The sequence below is a fragment of the Chlorocebus sabaeus genome, chromosome 20 (assembly GCF_047675955.1).
Source record: "Chlorocebus sabaeus isolate Y175 chromosome 20, mChlSab1.0.hap1, whole genome shotgun sequence".
NCBI lineage: Eukaryota > Metazoa > Chordata > Mammalia > Primates > Cercopithecidae > Chlorocebus > Chlorocebus sabaeus.
In genome coordinates, this window is record NC_132923.1 from 97195709 (window position 1) to 97215092 (window position 19384).

Here is a 19384-nt window from a genome sequence, read left to right on the forward strand (position 1 = left end):
GTCACCAGCCTGGGCAACTTGCAAGACCTCATCTCTCAAAAAGAAAAAAAAAATAGTGGGCGTGCAGTCCCAACTGTGGTGGGGTGATGGGGTGCTGAGGTGGGAGGATTGTTTGAGCTCAGGAGGTCAAGACTGCAGTGAGCTGTGATTGATTGCACCACTGCACTGAAGCCTGGGCAACAGAGCAAGATCCTGTCTCAAAAAAAAAAAAAAAAAAAAAAAAAAAAGAAGTGAAGTTAATGAAGTTCACAGAGCTGATAAATGGCAGAGCTGGGATTTGAACCCAGCTCTATATGACCCCAAAGGCCTTTCTTAAACTGGTGTGGTCTCTGGAATTCTGCTCCTCTCTGATCCTAATTTTTTCCACCTCTATTTTAACCTCAGGGTTGCTACGACTTTAATCCTTTCTTTTTTTTTTGAGACTGAGTCTTGCTCTGTCGCCCAGGCTAGAGTGCAGTGGCTGATCTTGACTTACTGCGACCTCCGCCTTCCTGTTTCAAACGATTCTCCTGCCTCCCCCATAGCTGGGATTACAGGCACACACCACCATGCCCAGCTAATTTTTATATTTTTAGTAGAGATGGAGGTTTCACCATGTTGGCCAGGTTGGTCTTGAACTCCTGACCTTGTGATCACCATGCCTTGGCCTTCCAAAGTGCTGGGATTACAGGCGTGATCCACCATGCCTGGCTATTTATTTATTTATTTGAGAAGGAGTTTAGCTCTTGTTGCCCAGGCTGGAGCGCAATGACAGGATCTTGGCTCACTGCACCTTACGCCTCCCAGCTCAAGCAATTCTCCTGTCTCAGCCTCCCAAGTAGCTGGGATTACAGGTGTGCACCACCATGCCTGGCTAATTTTGTATTTTTAGTAGAGACAGGGTTTCACCATGTTGGTCAGGCTGGCCTCAAACTCCTGACCTCAGGTCATCCACCTGCGTCGGCCTCCCAAAGTGCTGGGATTACAGGCGTGAGCCACGGTTCCCAGTCAACTTTAATCCTTTCTATCAGACTTCCTCTTCCCTTTCCTATTTTGCGAATTGTAGTTTACTTGCTTGTTTTTCTCTGTTCTCACCCCATCTGTTGCATTCTTTGGCCAAGGAGATGAAAAGGTTTGCTTTCTGTTTTTTTTTTGTTTTGTTTCTTTGTTTGTTTTTTGGGACAGAATTCTGCTCTTGTTGCCCAGGTTGGAGTGCAATGGCGCGATCTCGGCTCACTGCAACCTCTGCTTCCCAGGTTCTCGTGCCTCAACCTCCCAAGTAGCTGGGATTAAAGGCATGCGCCACCACGCCTGGCTAATTTTTTTATTTTTAGTAGAGACGGGGTTTCACCATGTTGGTCAGGCTGGTCTTGAACACCTAACCTCAGCCTCGGCCTCCCAATATGCTGGGATTACAAGCGTGAGCCGCTGTGCCGGGCCAAAGGTTTGCTTTGTGATTGAGTGTGAGGTTGTATTACAGGATGAAAATATTAAGAGCGGCTGCCCTGGCCTGAGAACTGGGCAGACCTCATTCTGGAGAATGCTACCTCTGACCGGCAAGTCATTCCCCTCTTCATTTAACAAGTATTGGATGTCTCTTCGGTACCAGGTACTGTGCTAGGCACTGGAGATACAGCAATGATTTAGGCAGAATTTGTCTCAATAAGTTAGACAAAAAAACAAGAGACCTATTTATAATTTTATATTGTAATAAGCACTATGATGAAAAATAACTTGAGTGCTGTGAAAGAATAATAGGGACGGATCTATTTAGATAGGGTTGCCATCTACCATTCAAGATGGCAGGTGGCCCGGCGCGGTGGTGCACGCCTGTAATTCCAGCACTTTGGGAGGCCGAGGCGGGTGGACTGCCTGAGCTCAGGAGTTCGAGACCACCCTGGGCAACATGTTGAAACCTCGTCTCTACTAAAATACACAAAATTAGCCGGGCATGGTGGCGGGCGCCAGTAGTCCCAGCTATTCGGGAGGCGGAGGCAGGAGAATCGCTTGAACCCAGAAGGCGGAGGTTGCAGTAGCCGAGATCGCGCCACTGCACTTCAGCCTGGGCGACAGAGGGAGACCCTGTCTCCAAAAAAGAACAAACAACAACAACAAAAAAGGCGGCAGGTAGTTGAGGTTCTGACACCAGCTCGTTGACTGCAGTCATGTCGCCTGGGTCCTGCCGCTCCCTCCTCCCTAAGCAACCTAGCTACAAAGCCTGAGATCCGCGCAGGCGCACAGACGGTTGCTATGGGGACAGCAGCTCCAGCGCAAGCGCAGACTGCCACAAGATGTCGTCCGTGGCGGCTGCACGAGCAGTTCCTGTGGGCCGTGGGCTCCGGGGCCTGCAACGGACCCTACCTCTTGTAGTGATTCTCGGGGCCACAGGCACCGGCAAATCCACGCTGGCGTTGCAGCTAGGCCAACGGCTCGGCGGTGAGATCGTCAGCGCTGACTCCATGCAGGTATGGCAGTGCGGCTGGCCCGGGCGCCTGGGAACCCCGGAGGCCGCGTGGACACCCTGTGGCAAAGGTCTTAAAGGGTGAACCCCGAGGCTTGTAGGGGCGGAGGGAGTAGGTAAAGGGAGCCCATACTTACTAAGCGCCCGCCGCATGCCAGACACAGTGCCAGAGGTTTCCCTTATCATCGTCTCATTAACTGCTCACGACGTTACTGTTTGGTAGATACTGTGATCTCGTTTTATGGAGAAGGGAATAGGGGCTTAGGAAGGTGAAACGACTTTTTCCATGTCACATAGCGAGTAAGTAGAAGACATGGTATTTGAACCTACAAGGTCGACATATAGGTATCCAGTAAATATTTTTTGAATAAAAATGATTCCAGAGCTTTTATTATAACTCTAACCCTAACCCAGCGAGATCAGGATAAATTGGATACCACCTATAGTGTCTGCTGGGGGAGTGGAATAGGGTTGACAGTCAGGAGACCTGGATTCTAGTCCTGAATCTGCCATTGGCCATGTGACTTCGGATCAACAATGTCGTTTATATGGACGTTATTTTATGTAACTGTGAAGTGAGGAAAATGTCACCTACCGCACAAGGTTATAGTGCTTAATAAATGGGATCATGAGCGTTAGAACGAAGAACAGAGTCCCTGTCCGGAATAAGGTCAGACTCGTCGTAAATAGTTTTTTAAGCGGAGGTTTTAAATCATGCTGGCTGATTTAAAGTTGAAGGGGCTTTGTCCTCTTTGAACTGGGAGGCCCAGAAGGGGTGTACATCACATCTGGGAGCATTTTGCTCCATTGAGAGTGGGTAGTGGGTGACATTTTGGGTAAATCTCTGATGGAGGAACTACAGCAGCTGTCTGTTGAAGAGAATTTACAGTTATGAGTCTTCACAGAGTAAACGAGACGTTGAGCATGAAATAACCTGGCACTGAACGTAGGACCTGATGAGTACTCAGCAAAGAAGGGCAGTTCCTTTCCCTAATTCACCCAGAAGCCTATGGGCATAGTTTCTGCTTTCGTTAGTTTATTTGGCATGACAAGACCATCAGCGCACATGAAACAATTGGATAATTCAACAAATAATTTGTTTGCAGGCCACTTTGTGCCAGCTTCAGAAGACAATTTACCTCAAATCCCAGCTGTCTTTTCCAGGATATGCAACTATAGCCTAACCTCTTCATGCCTTTGTTTCTTCTTCTGTAAAGTAGGAAGAATAATATCAATAACATAACATTATTGTGACGATTAAATGAGATAAAGTATGTGCAGTACTTAATACAATATATGGCACGTAATAAGAGCTAAAAATACAGTAGTTGCTATTTTCTGCAAGGCCCTACTGAAGAGACAAAATCATAATTTCTGCCCTTGAGTTTTAGTCCAGCTGAACATAAAACAAGGCAGAGCTAATAAATGTGGATTTGCAAGATGTTGGGAGGAGAGAGACTACAAATGCTAGATTTTATGACAGGTATTATAGAATTACTGAGACAGGAGAAATCATTGAAGGCTGGCTTAGTACGGAAAGCTCTCTGAAAAAGGGGTTGAAAAATAGGTCAAGTTGAGATAGGTAAGAAAGAAGAAAAGACTTATTAAAGGAAAACATGAAGTTGGTCCAAAGGTATTGAGTTGTCTCAGTTGATTGTTCACAGTCAGTTACAGATGGAACTCCTTTTTCTACTCTTTGGCCCCTTCTCACTGCTGTACAAGACTAGTCTTTTTTTTTTTTTTTTTTTTTTTTTTGAGACAGTCTCGCTCTGTTGCCCAGGCTGGAGTGCGGTGGCCGGATCTCAGCTCACTGCAACCTCCGCCTCTCGGGTTCCCGCCATTCTCCTGCCTTAGCCTCCCAAGTAGCTGGCACTACAGGTGCCCGCCACCTCACCTGGCTAGGCTAGTTTTTTGTGTTTTTTAGCAGAGACGGGGTATCACCATGTTAGCCAGGATGGTCTCGATCTCCTGACCTCATGATCCGCCCGTCTCGGCCTCCCAAAGTGCTGGGATTACAGGCTTGAGCCACCGCGCCTGGCCTTGACTAGTCTTTAAAAAAAAAAAAAAAAAAAAAAAAAAAAAGGAACATGAATGAAGATGAAGATTTAGAAGGTGAAATGGTCATAGTGTGTAGGAAGGATAGTAAAAGGAGACTGTTCAATTGTAGATATGGAATGTGAGATGAGTAACATGATGAAGGTAATGTGTAACGAACATTCATTTGTGAGCAGTATGTATGGTACTTGGATAAAAAATATCCAAGAATGGTATAATAATAGATCTTTGGTCCGATACTTCAGAGACTTAAGTAATAAGAGTTGCAGTAAGATGGAGTTACACTGATGACATCTAAGGTCCATGCCAATATTTATGTTCTATAATTTCTTTTTTTTTTTTTCTGGAGACAGAGTTTCGCTCTTGTCTCCCAGGTTGGAGTGCAGTGGCGTGATCTTGGCTCAATGCAAACTCTGCCTCCTGGGTTCAAGGATTCTCCTGCCTTAGCCTCCCAAGTAGGGATTATAGGCACCTGTCCAACACCCAGCTAAGTTTTGTATTTTTTATTTTATTTTATTTTTATTTTTTATTTTGAGATAGTGTCTCGCTCTGTCGCCCAGGCTGGAGTGCAGTGGCGCCATCTCGGCTCACTGCAAGCTCCACCTCCCAGGTTCACACCATTCTCCTGCCTCAGCCTCCCAAGTAGCTGGGACTACAGGCGTCCGCCGCCACGCCCAGCTAATTTTTTGTATTTTTAGTAGAGACGGGGTTTCACCGTGTTAGCCAGGATGGTCTCGATCTCCTGACCTCGTGATCCACCTACCTTGGCCTCCCAAAGTGCTGGGACTACAGGTGTGAGCCACCGCGCCCAGCCAGTTTTGTATTTTTAGTAGAGACGGAGTTTTGCCATGTTGGCCAGACTGGTCTCGAACTCCTGATCTCCGGTGATCCACCCTCCCCACCCTCCCAAAGTGCTAGGATTACAGGCGTGAGGCACTGCACCTGGCCTTACATCTATTTTTAAGTAGGTTACTGGGTTCTGTCAGTGAGGGTTGGATATAGCTCTATAATAGCTATTATGTCTTGTTACTCATAGCTGTGTACCATAGAAATGTTTCTTTCTTTTTTCTTTTCTTTTTTTTTGAGATGGAGTTTTGCTCTGTCGCCCAGGCTGGAGTGCAATGGCATGATCTCTGCTCACTGCAACCTCCACCTCCCAGGTTCAAGCAATTCTCCTGCCTCAGTCCCCCGAGTAGCTGGGATTACAGATGTCCACCACCACGCTCGGCTAATTTTTGTATTCTTAGTGGAGATGGGGTTCCACCATGTTATCCAGGCTGGTCTCAAACTCTTGACCTCGTGATCCGCCTGCCTTGGCCTCCCAAAGAGCTGGGATTACAGGTGTGAGCCACTGCACACGGCCCAATTTGTGTTTTTAACCAGTGAGAGGAGATGCTGCTTTTCAGTGACTTTAGGTTGACTCAAAAGTATTTGGTAAACATGTAAACAAAATGATATTGTAGATGTTGAATCTACAATATCAACTACTTGAAATAACATTTTCTTTTTTTTTTTTTTTTTTGAGACGGAGTCTCGCTCTGTCACCCAGGCTGGAGTGCAGTGACCAGATCTCAGCTCACTGCAAGCTCTGCCTACAGGGTTCACGCCATTCTCCTGCCTCAGCCTCCGGAGTAGCTGGAACTACAGGTGCCTGCCACCTCGCCCGGCTAGTTTTTTGTATTTTTTGGTAGAGACGGGGTTTCACCGTGTTAGCCAGGATGGTCTCGATCTCCTGACCTTGTGATCCTCCCGTTTCGGCCTCCCAAAGTGCTGGGATTACAGGCTTGAGCCACCGCGCCCGGCCGAAATAACATTTTCAATTTCAAGTAACTCCACAGGCAAAGCAATAATAAATATCAGCAACTTAAATTTGCATAGCACTGTTTACCAAATGTTTAGTTTCTTCTTTTTCTTCTTCCTTTTTTTTTTTTTTTTTTTGTTGATTTGAGGTCTTGCTCTATTGCCCTGGCTGGAATGCAGTGGTGTGATCATAGTTCACTGCTCTAACTTTGTTTTTGTTGTGTGTTTTTTTTGTTTTTTTTTTTTGAGATGGAGTATTCCTCTATCACCAGGCTGGAGTACAGTGGCACTATCTCAGCTCACTGCAACCTCCACCTCCTGGATTCCAGTGATTCTCCTGCCTCAGCCTCCCGAGTAGCTGGGAGTACAGGCACATGCCACCAGGTCCAGCTAATTTTTATATTTTTAGTAGAGACGGGGTTTCACCATGTTGGCCACGATGGTCTCGATTTCTTGACCTAGTGATCTGCCCACCTCGGCCTCCCAAAGTGCTGGGATTACAGGCGTGAGCCACCATGCCCAGACTTTTTTTTTTTTTTCCAGATGGAGTTTCGCTATTGTGGCCCAAGCTGGAATGCAATGGCACCATCTTGGCTCACTGCAGCCTCCGCTTCCCAGGTTAAGCGATTCTCCTGCCTCAGCCTCCCTAGTAGCTGGGACTACAGGCATGTACCACTGCGCCTGGCTAAATTTGTATTTTAGTAGAGATGGGGTTTCACTGTATTGGCCAGGCTGGTCTGGAACTCCTGACCTCAGGTGATCCGCTTGCCTTGGACTTCCAAAGTGCTGGGATTACAGGTGTGAGACACCGCGCCTGGCATTGCTATAACTTTGAACTCCTGAGTTCAAGCAGTCCTCCTGTCTCAAGTAGCTGGGACTATAGGCATGGAACACTGTGCTGGTGAGACAGAGAGAGAGAGAGAGAGAAAATTTTTTTAAAATCCTCACAATAGCCTCATAAAATGGATATTATCACTTCACAGTTAAGAAAATAGGCCTAAGGTCTTAGAATAAGTAGCAGACCTGGAGTCTGAACATAGGTTTCTGCTTTCCTTGCCCAGAGGCATATCTACTACACAAAGCCATTCCCTTTAAGATGAGCAGGAGCTGTGGGGTTCAGTCAGTAGGGAGTTTTTTGTTTGTTTGTTTGTTTGTTTTGAGATGGAGTTTCACTCTGTCACCCAGGCTCACGATCTTGGCTCACTACAACCTCTGCCTCCCTTTGGCTCACTACAACCTCTGCCTCCCGTATTCAAGCGATTCTCCTGCCTCAGCCTCCCGAGTAGCTGGGACTGACTATAAGCACGTGCTACCACGCCTGGCTAATTTTTTGTATTTTTAGTAGAGACAGGGTTTCACTGTATTAGCCAGGATGGTTTTGATCTCTTGACCTCATGATCCGCCAGCCTCGGCCTCCCACAGTGCTGGGATTACAGGCATGAGCCACTGCGCCAGGCCAGGAGTTTTTAACTTGTATGCCATTCATCCTTCATAGGAGTGTGCAACATTTTGATCAGGATATAAGATGTATTTTAGGATTCATATTGTAAATCACAGTGTTAATTCATAGTGGTATCTGTCAAGTGGAGTGTTGAGTTGACTGGAAGCCACCTGATGTACTTTGGGGATAAAATTTGCTGCAGCTAAGAGATATTAATAGAATCTAATGTCAAGTTCGTATCAAAGACAGATAGTTTTTATTGGAACAAAGGGTAAACTTGGACTTGTGGAGAGCCTAGACAGAACAGTAAACTTCTTTGTTGTAACACACCAAAGGGTGACCAAATAGAAGGTGTGATCACTAGAAAGTTTTTTCAAGTTTCCAAATTGGGTTTTTTAAAACCAATATTTGCATTTTAATAATTCCTTTTGGTGTGCTGCTGAAAATTTTCTATTCAGAAGTGTACCAGTAACTCAAAAACTATTGTACAACACTATCTTAAATGCTAAATTGTCTCGTACCTTATACTGCTTTTGTCACCCCTTTGTCCTGCTTTAAACTGTAGGGTCATCCCAGGCAACACCTACCCAAGGTCAACCCTACAGCACCTACAGGGCAGTTCCTATCCAGAGAAAGTATTTGTTTTTGTAAACATTGAATAAGTGCTTTAAGCTTTGAGGTAAAACTACAACGGGGTTGTTAAAGGTATTGTGTCGATAGTGATAATTTCTTCACGTAGCCTGATATGCAGTGACTTGCTTCTGTAGCCATCTAGTAGCTGAAGGTCCTGCCTGTCCTCTTGCATCCCAGTGTTCTTTTTTTCTTTTTATTTGTTTCCTATGACACAGCCCCAGGAGGTCCTGAAAACACATGCCCTTCCATGATTCTTATGCAAGGTAGTTGTGGATTGGGAAGTCAGAATTACTTTCTGAGAAGATTACCTACTTTGGGATTTCTCTTGGGTTTTGCTGAGGATTTCTACATGGCAATTCTGACAGAAGTGAGAAACAACATTTGTGCTTTATTTTCTGAGTCTTCTGAATGCTGGTTGTTTCACAAATTATAGAAATAAAAATATTCTCTTTCAGTAGTAAGAGTCTGAATTCAAGGAGGGACAGGTAATACAATCCCTGTTTTCCAGGATGGAAAAACTGGAGGTAGAAAGATTAAAGCGCTGTCTAGAGATCACAGTGCAAGACACGGGGAATTGGATCTGGGTCTTCTAACTCATTTGTAGAGTCTGATATATTTCAGGAAGATGATACCGAAGGTCTTCTTTTCAGTCTGAGTCTTTTTCTTGGCTTGTAAATTCAAGGTACAATGCCGGGCCTTCAGTGACTGGATGAAACATTGTACTGAGAAAATTGAAGGCCCTTGCCAAACATGTACAATGATGGCCTGGAAATACAAACTACCAACTATATGCTAAGAGAAAAGAAACAAAGTGTTCTGTTTGGGTTTATAGAGAGGAAATGTCTCTAATGCCTCAGTTTTTCAAGTCCTGTGGAGAAGCAGTAGCCATACATAGGAGCACAGTTCCTTTTGTGTTTGTTTAAATCTACAAGAGGAGAAGCAAATGATTTTTGGCAGTCTGACTAGTAAGCAAGCAGAATATGTGTCATCTTGTCATCTAATAGATGTGGAGCTCTTTGTTCTTTTTTTTTTTTTAAATAGAAACAAGGTCTCGCTATGTTGCCCAGGCTGGTCTTGAACTCTTGGCCCCAAGTGATCCTCCTGCATTGGCCTCCCAAAGTGCTAGGATTACAGGCATGCGCTACCCCACTTGGCCTCTGTATTCTTTTTGTCTGCTTTGAGACATACTGTAGGAGCCGTGTTTGTACCAAAAGACAGTCTGATCAAAGGATATGGGATGCTTCGGGGAGGGATATGAAAGGAGAGATGGGATGGTGGATCACAGTGGCTTAATAAAATGTGAAATAAAAGGCTTGAAGATCTGTGTTTTTTTTGTTTGTTTTTGTTTTTGTTTTTTTTCTTAAGACCTGTTAACCAGGAGAAATGGGGTCTATCTGGAAGCTATTTGACACAACCGACAAAGGCAGTCTTTTTTTTTGAAATGGAGTCTTGCTCTGTCACCCAGGCTGGAGTGCGGTGGCGTGATCTTGGCTCACTGCAAGCTAAGCCTCCCAAGTTCTAGCGATTCTTCTGCCTCAGCCTCCTGAGTAGCTGGGACTACAGGCGCGTGCCACCACACCTGGCTAATTTTTTGTATTTTTGGTAGAGGGGGGTTCCACCATGTTAGCCATGATGGTCTCAATCTCCTGACCTCAGGTGATCTGCCATCCTCAGCCTCCCAAAGTGTTGAGATTACAGGCATAAGCCACCGCAGCCAGCCAAAGGCAGTCTTTTAGAAGGACTGAGACTTACAAGAGGCTAAAAAGGAAATCTCAAAATTTTCAACTTATCATTCATATATATATATACACACACACACACACACACACACACACACACACACACACACACATATAAATAATGAGTTTCTAGGTCCCTTGGTTCACTTCCATTGTAAATGAATTTAGTTTTCCTTTGGCTACAGTATTAAGCTGTGTATTTTGTACGTATGTGGTCATGTTTTTGCACCTACAGGGAGAACTTTGGAGTCAAATCTGTGTTATATAAGGAAGGAGAAGTGACTACTGGCCAAATAGGAAACCACAGGAGAGCACAAATGAGGCTTGCAGATTCAGATTCATGAGGATGAGTGCTACCCTGATGTTTCAGTGCCTGGGGCAGGGTGTTGAAGCAGCTCCACTTCAAAAATAAATATATATTTGAGGAGTAAAAGTTACTTGGGGCATAAAAGAATTCACATATGTGCTCCAGTGTGGTTTAATGGAATTGGTTTTGTTTTTTTGTGTAGTTTTGGATTCCTTGGAAACTTGAATCAGACCAGGACCCTGTTTGCCTCTTGATCCCTTTGGGGCTCTGCTTGTGAGTAGCAGCCTCCCTGTACCTCCCTCATTGTGGCAGTCAGAGTTCAAGCCCTCACTACAGGAATGATCATAATAATTATACTACTGAAGATAATAGCAAGAATAATATATGTCAGGCACTGTTCTAAAAGTTTGACAAATATTATCTAATATCATCACCATAACCTTTTGACGTGGGTACTGTTATTGTCTCATCCCTACTAAAAATTACTTTCTTAAATCCTCATCTCCATGCTGTTTTATACTTTTCCCTCTAACTCTTATTTATTTATTCATTCATCCTCCATCCCATTCTTTTCCTCTGTACCACTGTGTACATTTTATCAAGCAGAGAAGTGGAAAGAATAATATTACTGACAAAAGAACAGTATAGGCAAAGTTAAGAAAATGCATGGTATGTTTTCAAGGAATGACCAGCAACTATCTGGCATAGAAGGTACTTGAGGGACAGTGGTAGGAGGTAAAACTAAAAATATAGACCCTGGGAACAAATTTTTGAGGCCCTCAAAAGTCATGCCATGAGGTTTGAGGTTTTAAACAGGGAAGTGGTAGTAAATCTTTTTTTTTTTTTTTTGAGACGGAGTCTCGCTCTTTCACCCAGGCTGGAGTGCAATGGTGCAATCTCGGCTCACTGCAGCCTCCACCTCCCAGGTTTAAGCCAGTCTCCTGCCTTAGCCTCCTGAGTAGCTGGGATTACAGATGCATGCCACCACACCCGGCTAATTTTTGTATTTTTAGTAGAGACGAGGTTTCACCATGTTGATCAGGCTGGTCTCGAACTCCTGACCTCGTGATCTGCCTGCCTCAGGCTCCCAAAGGGCTGGAATTATAGGCGTGACCCACTGCACCTGGCCTGTAAATCTATTTTACTAAGTAACTGGATGGAGAGTGGGTTAGAGAAGGAAAAACAGTTTAGGATTCTGTTACATTAACCTGGGTGAGAGAGGCTGGAGTTGGGCTTTGGCTGGAGAGAATAGGTAACCATTTTGATATTTTGGAAACAGAACCAGTAGGATTTTGGTTATTGAATTGGAAGGACTATGAAAAAAATGAGAACAAAGCATTTTTACTGACAAATTTTACTCAGAAAAATGAGACATGCGGGGGCCGGGCACAGTGGCTCACGCCTGTAATTCCAGCACTTTGGGAGGCTGAGGCGGGCAGATCACCTGAGGTCAGAAGCTCGAGACCAGCCAGACCAACATGGAGAAACCCCTTCTCCACTAAAAATACAAAAAAATTAGCCAAGCGTGGTGGTGCATACCTGTAATCCCAGCTACTCAGGAGACTGAGGCAGGAGAATCACTTGAACCCGGGAGGTGGAGGTTGCAGTGAGCTGAGATCACGCCACTGCACTCCAGCCTGGGCAACAAGAGCGAAACTCTGTCTCAAAAAAAAAAAAAAAAGAAAAGAAAAGAAAAATGAGACATGCTTATTAAAAAAATCCAGTAACACTGAAAAGTACAAAGACAATATAACCATAGTCTTAGCATCCTGGAGTAACCATTTTGGTTTACATCCTTCCAGACATTTGTATATATATTTGAGCACATGTGTCATGTGTATATATGTTATTACATAAATTGACTCAGAGGTTAGATGCTATTCTATTTTCTTTTAACAGTATGTTATGGATATCTTCATATGTTAATGTATATAGCTATATCAGTAGTCTCAACTTGGGGTGATTTGGCCTCCTAGGGGACATTTGGCAATCCCTGGAGACATTTTTGGTTCTAATAACTGGGGAGGTGCGTTCCTGGCATCTAAGGGGTAGAGGCCAGAGACATTGCTAACATGCTAGTGGGCACAGGACAACTTCCCATAACAGAATTATTTGGCCCCAAATATTAATTGTACTGAGGTTAAAAAACTGTCCTATATTATTGTTTTTATAATTTTTTATTTATTGATTGATTGAGACAGGGTCTCACTATGTTACCCAGGCTGGTTTCAAACTCCTGGGCTCAAGCAGTCGTCCCACCTCACCTCCCAAGTAGCTGAGATTACAGGTGTAATTTTGATTTTGAAATAGTTGTAGATTTTTATTTTTATTTTTATTTTTTTGAGACAGTTTCCCTCTGGTTGCCCATGCTGGAGTGTGATGGTATGATCTCGGCTCACTGCAACCTCTACCTCCAGAGTTCAAGTGATTCTCTGCCTCAGCCTCTTGAGTAGCTGGGACTACAGGCATACGCCACCACGCCCAGCTAATTTTGTATTTTTAGTAGAGATGGGATTTCTCCACGTAGGTCAGGCTGGTCTCAAACTCCTGACCTCAGGTGATCCATCCGCCTCAGCCTCCCAAAGTGCTGGGATTACAGGCGTGAGCCACTGTACCTGGCCCGAAATAATTGTAGATTTACACAAGAGTTTCAAAGATAGTACCAAGAGTTCCTGTATACCCTTCATCTACTTTGTCCTAATGTTAATATCTTACATCATCATGGTACATTTATTAAAACTAAGAAATTGATATAGGTACAATACGATTAACCAAATTGTAGTCTTAGATTTCACCAGTTTTTTCACTCATGTTCCTTTTCCATTTCAGGATTCAGTTTAGGATACCATACTGTAGTTAGTCATCATGCATCCTTAGTCTCCTCTAATCTTTGACAGTTTTCAGTCTTTCCTTGTCTTTTATGACCTTGATACTTTTGAAGGGTACTGGTCAGCTCTTTTGTAGATGTCTCTCCATTTGGGTTTTGGTTTCTCATGATTAGACTTGACATTATGGATTTTGGGAAAGTATACCACAGAAGTGAAGTACCATTCTCACTGGATCACATCAAAGTATGATATCAACATAGTATCAGCATGGCTTATTACTGGTGATGGTAACTTTTGATCATTTGGTTGAGATTGTGTACATGTTTCTTCACTGAAAAAGTCACGATTTTTCCCTTTTCGTGTTATTTTTCTTTTCCATTTCCATCAAATGACAGTACCTAGTCATATTTGTTGGAAATTAGTTGCCAAGTCTGGCCCACTCTGAATAGAAGAAGAATTAACCTTCACTTCCAGGAGGAAAGCATATCAAAGAATTTGCGGACATATGTTAAAAGCACCACAGTAATTAATAAATATTTTAGGGGAGATACTCTCAGGCTATGCAGATGTCCTATTTCTCCTTAAAGTTTCACCCTCTGATTTTAGCATTCATCGGTCTTTCCTGTCTTTGTTTTCTTCCTTTCTTCCCCTTCCCTCCTTCCTTCCTTCCTTCCTTCCTTCCTTCCTTCCTTCCTTCCTTCCTTCCTTCCTTCCTTCTTTCCTTCCTTTCCTTCCTCTCTCTCTCTCTCTCTGTGTTTGTGTGTGTGTGTGTGTGTTTAGTACTTCCTGTCTGGTACTACAAGATGCTTCTAGTCCCTTTCAGTGGAAAGAGCTAGGAAATGTATGTATGTATATTAATCTATTTATACACACATCTATATTTATTTATCTATCTGTATGTATATTAAAATAAGCATGGGATTATACTGGTATCTCTGACTCTAATCCAGCACCACAAGATTCATTCTTGTCTTCCCCCCTTGCTTATTTGTGACTTCTTTGTAAGAAATTTAGCTCTCATTCTCTACAGTGTATTTACTTATTTGTGTAACCTGTAGTTTGTGATTACTCCTGTGAGAAACAGATTTACCAACTAGAGTACAATGTTTGCCTACAGTTTGTTTTTATCCTTACAATATCCAGTAGTAACATTGTTTTATGAAGCTACTTAGATCAGCTCCTTTTGTTTTCCTCCCTGAGGTTATATCAGACACTTGTTATGCAGTTAGATTTCGTTTGTTATAGTCTGCAGTCTATCCTGGGTTCCCAGATATTCTGGTTATTTTTAAAAATTTGCATACAGTGGGCAGCTGCAGTGGTTCACATTTCTAATCCCAGCACTTTGGGATGCCAAGGAGGACGATTCCTTGAGTCTAGAAGTTTGAGATCAGCTTGGGTAACATAGTGAGAACCCATCTCTACAAAAAAAAAAAAAAAAAAAAAAAAAAAAAATTAGCCAGGCATGGTGGCACATACCTGTAGTCCCAGCAGGAGGATCGCTTGAGCCAGGGAGGTCAAGGCTGCAGTGAGTCATGATGGGGCCACTGCACTCTAGCCTGGAAAACAAAGTGAGACTTTGTCTCAAAAAAAACCATTTTTTAAATTTTTTGCATACATACAGTAAAGTGTACTCTTTAGGATGTTTAGTTGTATGGATTTTGACAGATGCATAGAGTCAGATATATACCCCACAGTACCATACTGAACAGTTCTATCACCCTAAAAAATCCCTTATAATGGCCCCTTTGTAGTCAACCCCTCTATCTCCCCCAGTCTCTGGCAATGACTTACATGTTTTCCATCACTATCATTTTGCCTTTTCCAGAATGTCTTAAAATGGAATCATGCAATATGTAACCTTTGAGGTTTGGCTTTTTTCACTTAGCAAAATACATTTTTTTTTTTAAAGATAGATAGATAGATAGATTGATTTGAAACAGGGTCTCACTCTGTTGCCCAGGGTGGGGTGCAGTGGCACCATCTCAGCTCACTGCAGTGTCAACTTCCTGGGCTCTAGCAATCCTCCCACCTCAGGCCCCCAAGTAGCCGGGACTATAGGTGTGTGCCACACCACACCTGGCTAATTTTTGTATTTTTTGTAGAGACAGGGTTTCACCATGTTGCCCAGGCCGGTCTGGAACTCCTGAGTTCAAGCAATCCACCTGCCTTGGACTAGGATTATAGGCATGAGCCACTGCGCCTGACCAGCAAACTATGTTTAAAATTCTTCCATATTGTTGCATGCGTCCAGTGCTCTTTATTGCTGAGTAGTATTTCATTGTTTGGATGTACCATAGTTTGTCTATTCACCTTTTTTTTTTCATTCGAGACAGTTTTGCCCTTGTTGCCCAGGCTGGAGTGCAGTGGTGCAACCTCGGCTCACTGCAACCTCCGCCTCCTGGGTTCAAGGGATTCTCCTGCCTCAGCCTCCCGACTAGCTGGGATTACACGTGCCTGCCACCGCACCCAGCTAATTTTTATATTTTTAGTAGAGATTGGGTTTTGCCATGTTGGCCAGGATGGTCTGGAACTCCTGACCTCAGGTGATGTACCCGCCTCGGCCTCCTAAAGTGCTGGGATTACAGGCGTGAGCCACCATGCCCAGCCAATGTTGAGCTTCTTTTCATATCCTTATTTGCCATCTGTCTATCCTTGGTGAAGTGTCTGTCAGATCTTCCGCCCACAGGAGTGGGGTTGTTTTCTTATTGTTGAATTTTAAGAGTTTTTTTTTTTTTGAGAGGAAGTTTTGCTCTTGTCGCCCAGGCTGGAGTGCAATGGCATGATCTTGGCTTACTGCAACCTCCACCTCCCAGGTTCAAGCAATTCTCCTGCCTCAGCCTCCTTAGTAGCTGGGATTATAGGCACCTGCCACCACACCCGGCTAATTTTTTGTATTTTTAGTAGAGACGGGGTTTCACCATGTTGGGCAGGCTAGTCTCGAACTCCTGACCTTAGGTGATCCACCTAACTTGGCCTCCCAAAGTGCAGGGATTACAGGCATGAGCCACCGTGCCCGGCCAAGAGTTCTTTATGTATATCCTGGGTACAAATCCTTTATCAGTATGTTATTCACAAATATTTTCTCCCAATCTGTGGCTTATTTTTTCGTTCTCTTCACACTATCTTTCACAGAGCAAAAGTTCTACATTTTTATAATGCCCTATTTAATTTATCTTTTTTTCTTTTATGAATTGTATCTTTGAAGTCATTTTTAAAAACTCATTGTCGAGCCCAGGATCATGCAAGTTTTCTGTTCTTTTTTTTTTTTTTTTTTTTTTTTTGAGTCGGAGTCTCGCACTGTCGCATGGGCTGAAGTGCAATGGCGTGATCTCAGCTCACCGCAACCTCTGCCTCCTGGGTTCAAGAGATTCTCCTGCCTCAGCCTCCCAAGTAGCTGGGATTACAGGTGCCCATCACCATGCCCGGCTAATTTTTTTTTTTTTTTTTTTGTATTTTTAGTAGAGGCGGGGTTTCACTATGTTGGCAGGCTGGTCTTGAACTCCTGACCTTTGGGTCCACCCGCCTCGACCTCTCAAAATGCTGGGATTATAGGCCTGAGCCACTGCACCTGGCAAAATTTTCTTTTTTTAAAAAAAGAAGTTTTATAATTTTTATAAGTTTTATAACTTTATAAGTTTTTATAAGTTTTATAATTTTGCATTGTACATTTAGGTCTGTGATCAACTTTGAATTAACTTTTGTATAATATGGTATATCAGATACATATGGATATTCATTTGTAACACTTTTTTTGAAATACTATCTTTTCTCCATTGAATTGCCTTTGTACCTTTGTCAAAAATCAGTTGATTATATTTGTGAGTCTGTTTCTGGTATCTCTGTTGTGTTCCATTGATCTGTGTGTCTGTTCTTTCACAGATACCACATTGTCTTGATTGTTGTAGCTTTATAATAAATCTTGAAATTGAATAGTGTTAGCTCTCCAGCTTATCTACATTATTGTTTTAATCCCTGTTATAGATGCATCATGATTTACTTAACCAGTTTTCCACTGAAGGACATTTGAAGTGTTCCGTTTCTTGCTGTTATAAATGATGCAGAGATGAACATCTCTGCACTTACATATTTTTGCCCTTATATGAGTCTCTCCTCAGGGTAAATTTCTAGAATGATATTATTGGTTGAGAGGCTACACACATGGGTTTTTTTTTTCCATCTTCTTCCACTTCAACAGCTTTAGTAGAGGGTATATTTTGTATTATTGTTCTTATTGCGGTTAAAATCACCTAACATTAACCATTTAAAAATGAACAATTCAGTGACATAGTACAATCACAAGGTACTACCACCACCACATCTATTTAGTTGCAAAATAGTTAATCACCCCAAAAAGAAAATCGCATACTCATTAAGCGGTTACTCCCCATTTCTCCTTCCATGCAGCCTCTGGAAACCTCCAGTCTGCTTTCTCTCTCTATAGATTTACCTATTCTGGGTTATTCTTTTTTTTTTTTTTTTTTTTTTTGAGATGGAGTCTCACTCTGTCGCCCAGACTGGAGTGCAGTGGTGCGATTTCAGCTCACTGCAAGCTCCGCGTACCAGGTTCACACCATTCTCCTGCCTCAGCCTCCCAAGTAGCTGGGACTGCAGGTGTCTGCCACCACGCCCAGCGAATTTTTTTTTTTATTTTTAGTAGAGACAGGGTTTCCCAGTGTTAGCCAGGATGGTCTCGATCTCCTGACCTGGTGATCTGCCTGCCTCAGCCTCCTAAAAGTGCTGGGATTACAGGTGTGAGCCACTGCACCCGGTCTATTCTGGGTTATTTCATATAAATGGGATCAGGGATCAGACAATGTGTGACCTTTTGTGTCTGGCTGCTGCTGCTGCCTTTTTTTTTTTTAAATATAGAGGTGGAGTCTTGCTATGTGGCCAAGGCTGGTTCCAAACTCCTGGGCTCAAGCGATCATCCGACCTCTGCCTCCTAAAGTGCTGGGATTACAGGCGTGAGCCACCACTGTGTCTGACTTCTTTCACTTACATTAGCTGTAGCATGTATTGGTACTTTATTCCTTTTAATAGTTGAATAATTTTCCATTGTATATATATATATACTATAGTTAGTTAATCTGTGGATAGACATTAGCACCTTTAGGCTATTGTAAATAACACTACTATGAACTATGTTATTATAATACTATGTTATTGTAAATAACACTACTATGAACATGAGTGTACATGTTTGTTTCAGTACCTGTTTTGAAATATTTGGGGTATATACCAGGGAGTGGAATTGCTACATCATATGGTAATTCTGTATTTAACTTTTTAAGGAACTGCCATATTGTTTTTCACAGTAGCTATACCATTTTACATTTCCACCAGCAAAGTACAAGGGTACCAAATTTCTTCCTATCTATTCTAACACTTACTATTTTCCTTTTTTAAAAATTGTAACCATCTTAGTGGGTATGAAAGTGGTATCTTACTGTGGTTTTGATTTATATTTCCGTAATGACTAATGATTTTGAACATTTTCTGGTGTGTGTGTTGACCATTTGTATCTTCTTTGGAAAAATATCTATTCAAAGTCCTTTGCTCATTTTACACTTGAGTTGTTTTTTTGTTGTTGAGTTGTGCACATTATATTTTGAAAGATATTGCCGTACTACTTTGGAGACCATGAAACAGACATACCAGTAGGATGTCTGTTTCACCTCACACGTGCAGTTCTGTGTATTCCCTGTCTTTTTCATCTTTGTCAATCTGGTAAATAAGAAATGGATTTCTTTTTAATTTCATTTCCTAGGGAGGTTAATTATCTTTTCAAGGATATGTTGGCTATTTGTGTTTCTCCTTAATTTTATTTTTGTAGAGATGTTGTCCCTTTGTTACCAGGGGTGGTCTTGAACTCCTGGCCTCAATCAATCCTCACATCTTGGCCTTACAAAGCACTGGGATTACAGATGTGAGCCACTTTACCTAGCTTGGCCATTTGTGTTTTTCTTTTTTGTGTTTTCTGTTTGCTCTGCCTTTTATTTATTTTTTTCTTTGAGACGGGGTCTTATTCTGTTTCCCAGGCTGGAGTGCTGTGGTGCGATCTCTGCTCACTGAAGCTTCTACCTCCTGGGCTCAAGCGGTCCTTCCACCTCAGCCTACTGAGTAGCTGGGATTACAGTTGTG

At 42.9% G+C, this 19384-nt stretch overlaps 1 protein-coding gene across 3 annotated transcripts in view; it reads left to right on the forward strand.

Annotated features, from left to right (window-relative positions):
• The first annotated feature begins 2261 nt into the window (after positions 1-2261).
• Positions 2262-19384, forward strand: part of TRIT1 (tRNA isopentenyltransferase 1) — a 48029-nt gene continuing 30906 nt past the window's right edge. For 2 of the 3 annotated variants that reach the window (XR_005240234.2, XM_037997504.2), the window contains exon 1: positions 2270-2444. Coding sequence is in view for 2 of the 3 variants with exons in the window: in XM_037997504.2 (XP_037853432.1) it covers positions 2271-2444 (174 nt within the window). In the remaining variant the exon portion in view is untranslated. Of the gene's footprint in view, positions 2445-19384 lie in introns of all 3 variants that reach the window. The other variant, XM_007979292.3, reaches the window with a different exon arrangement.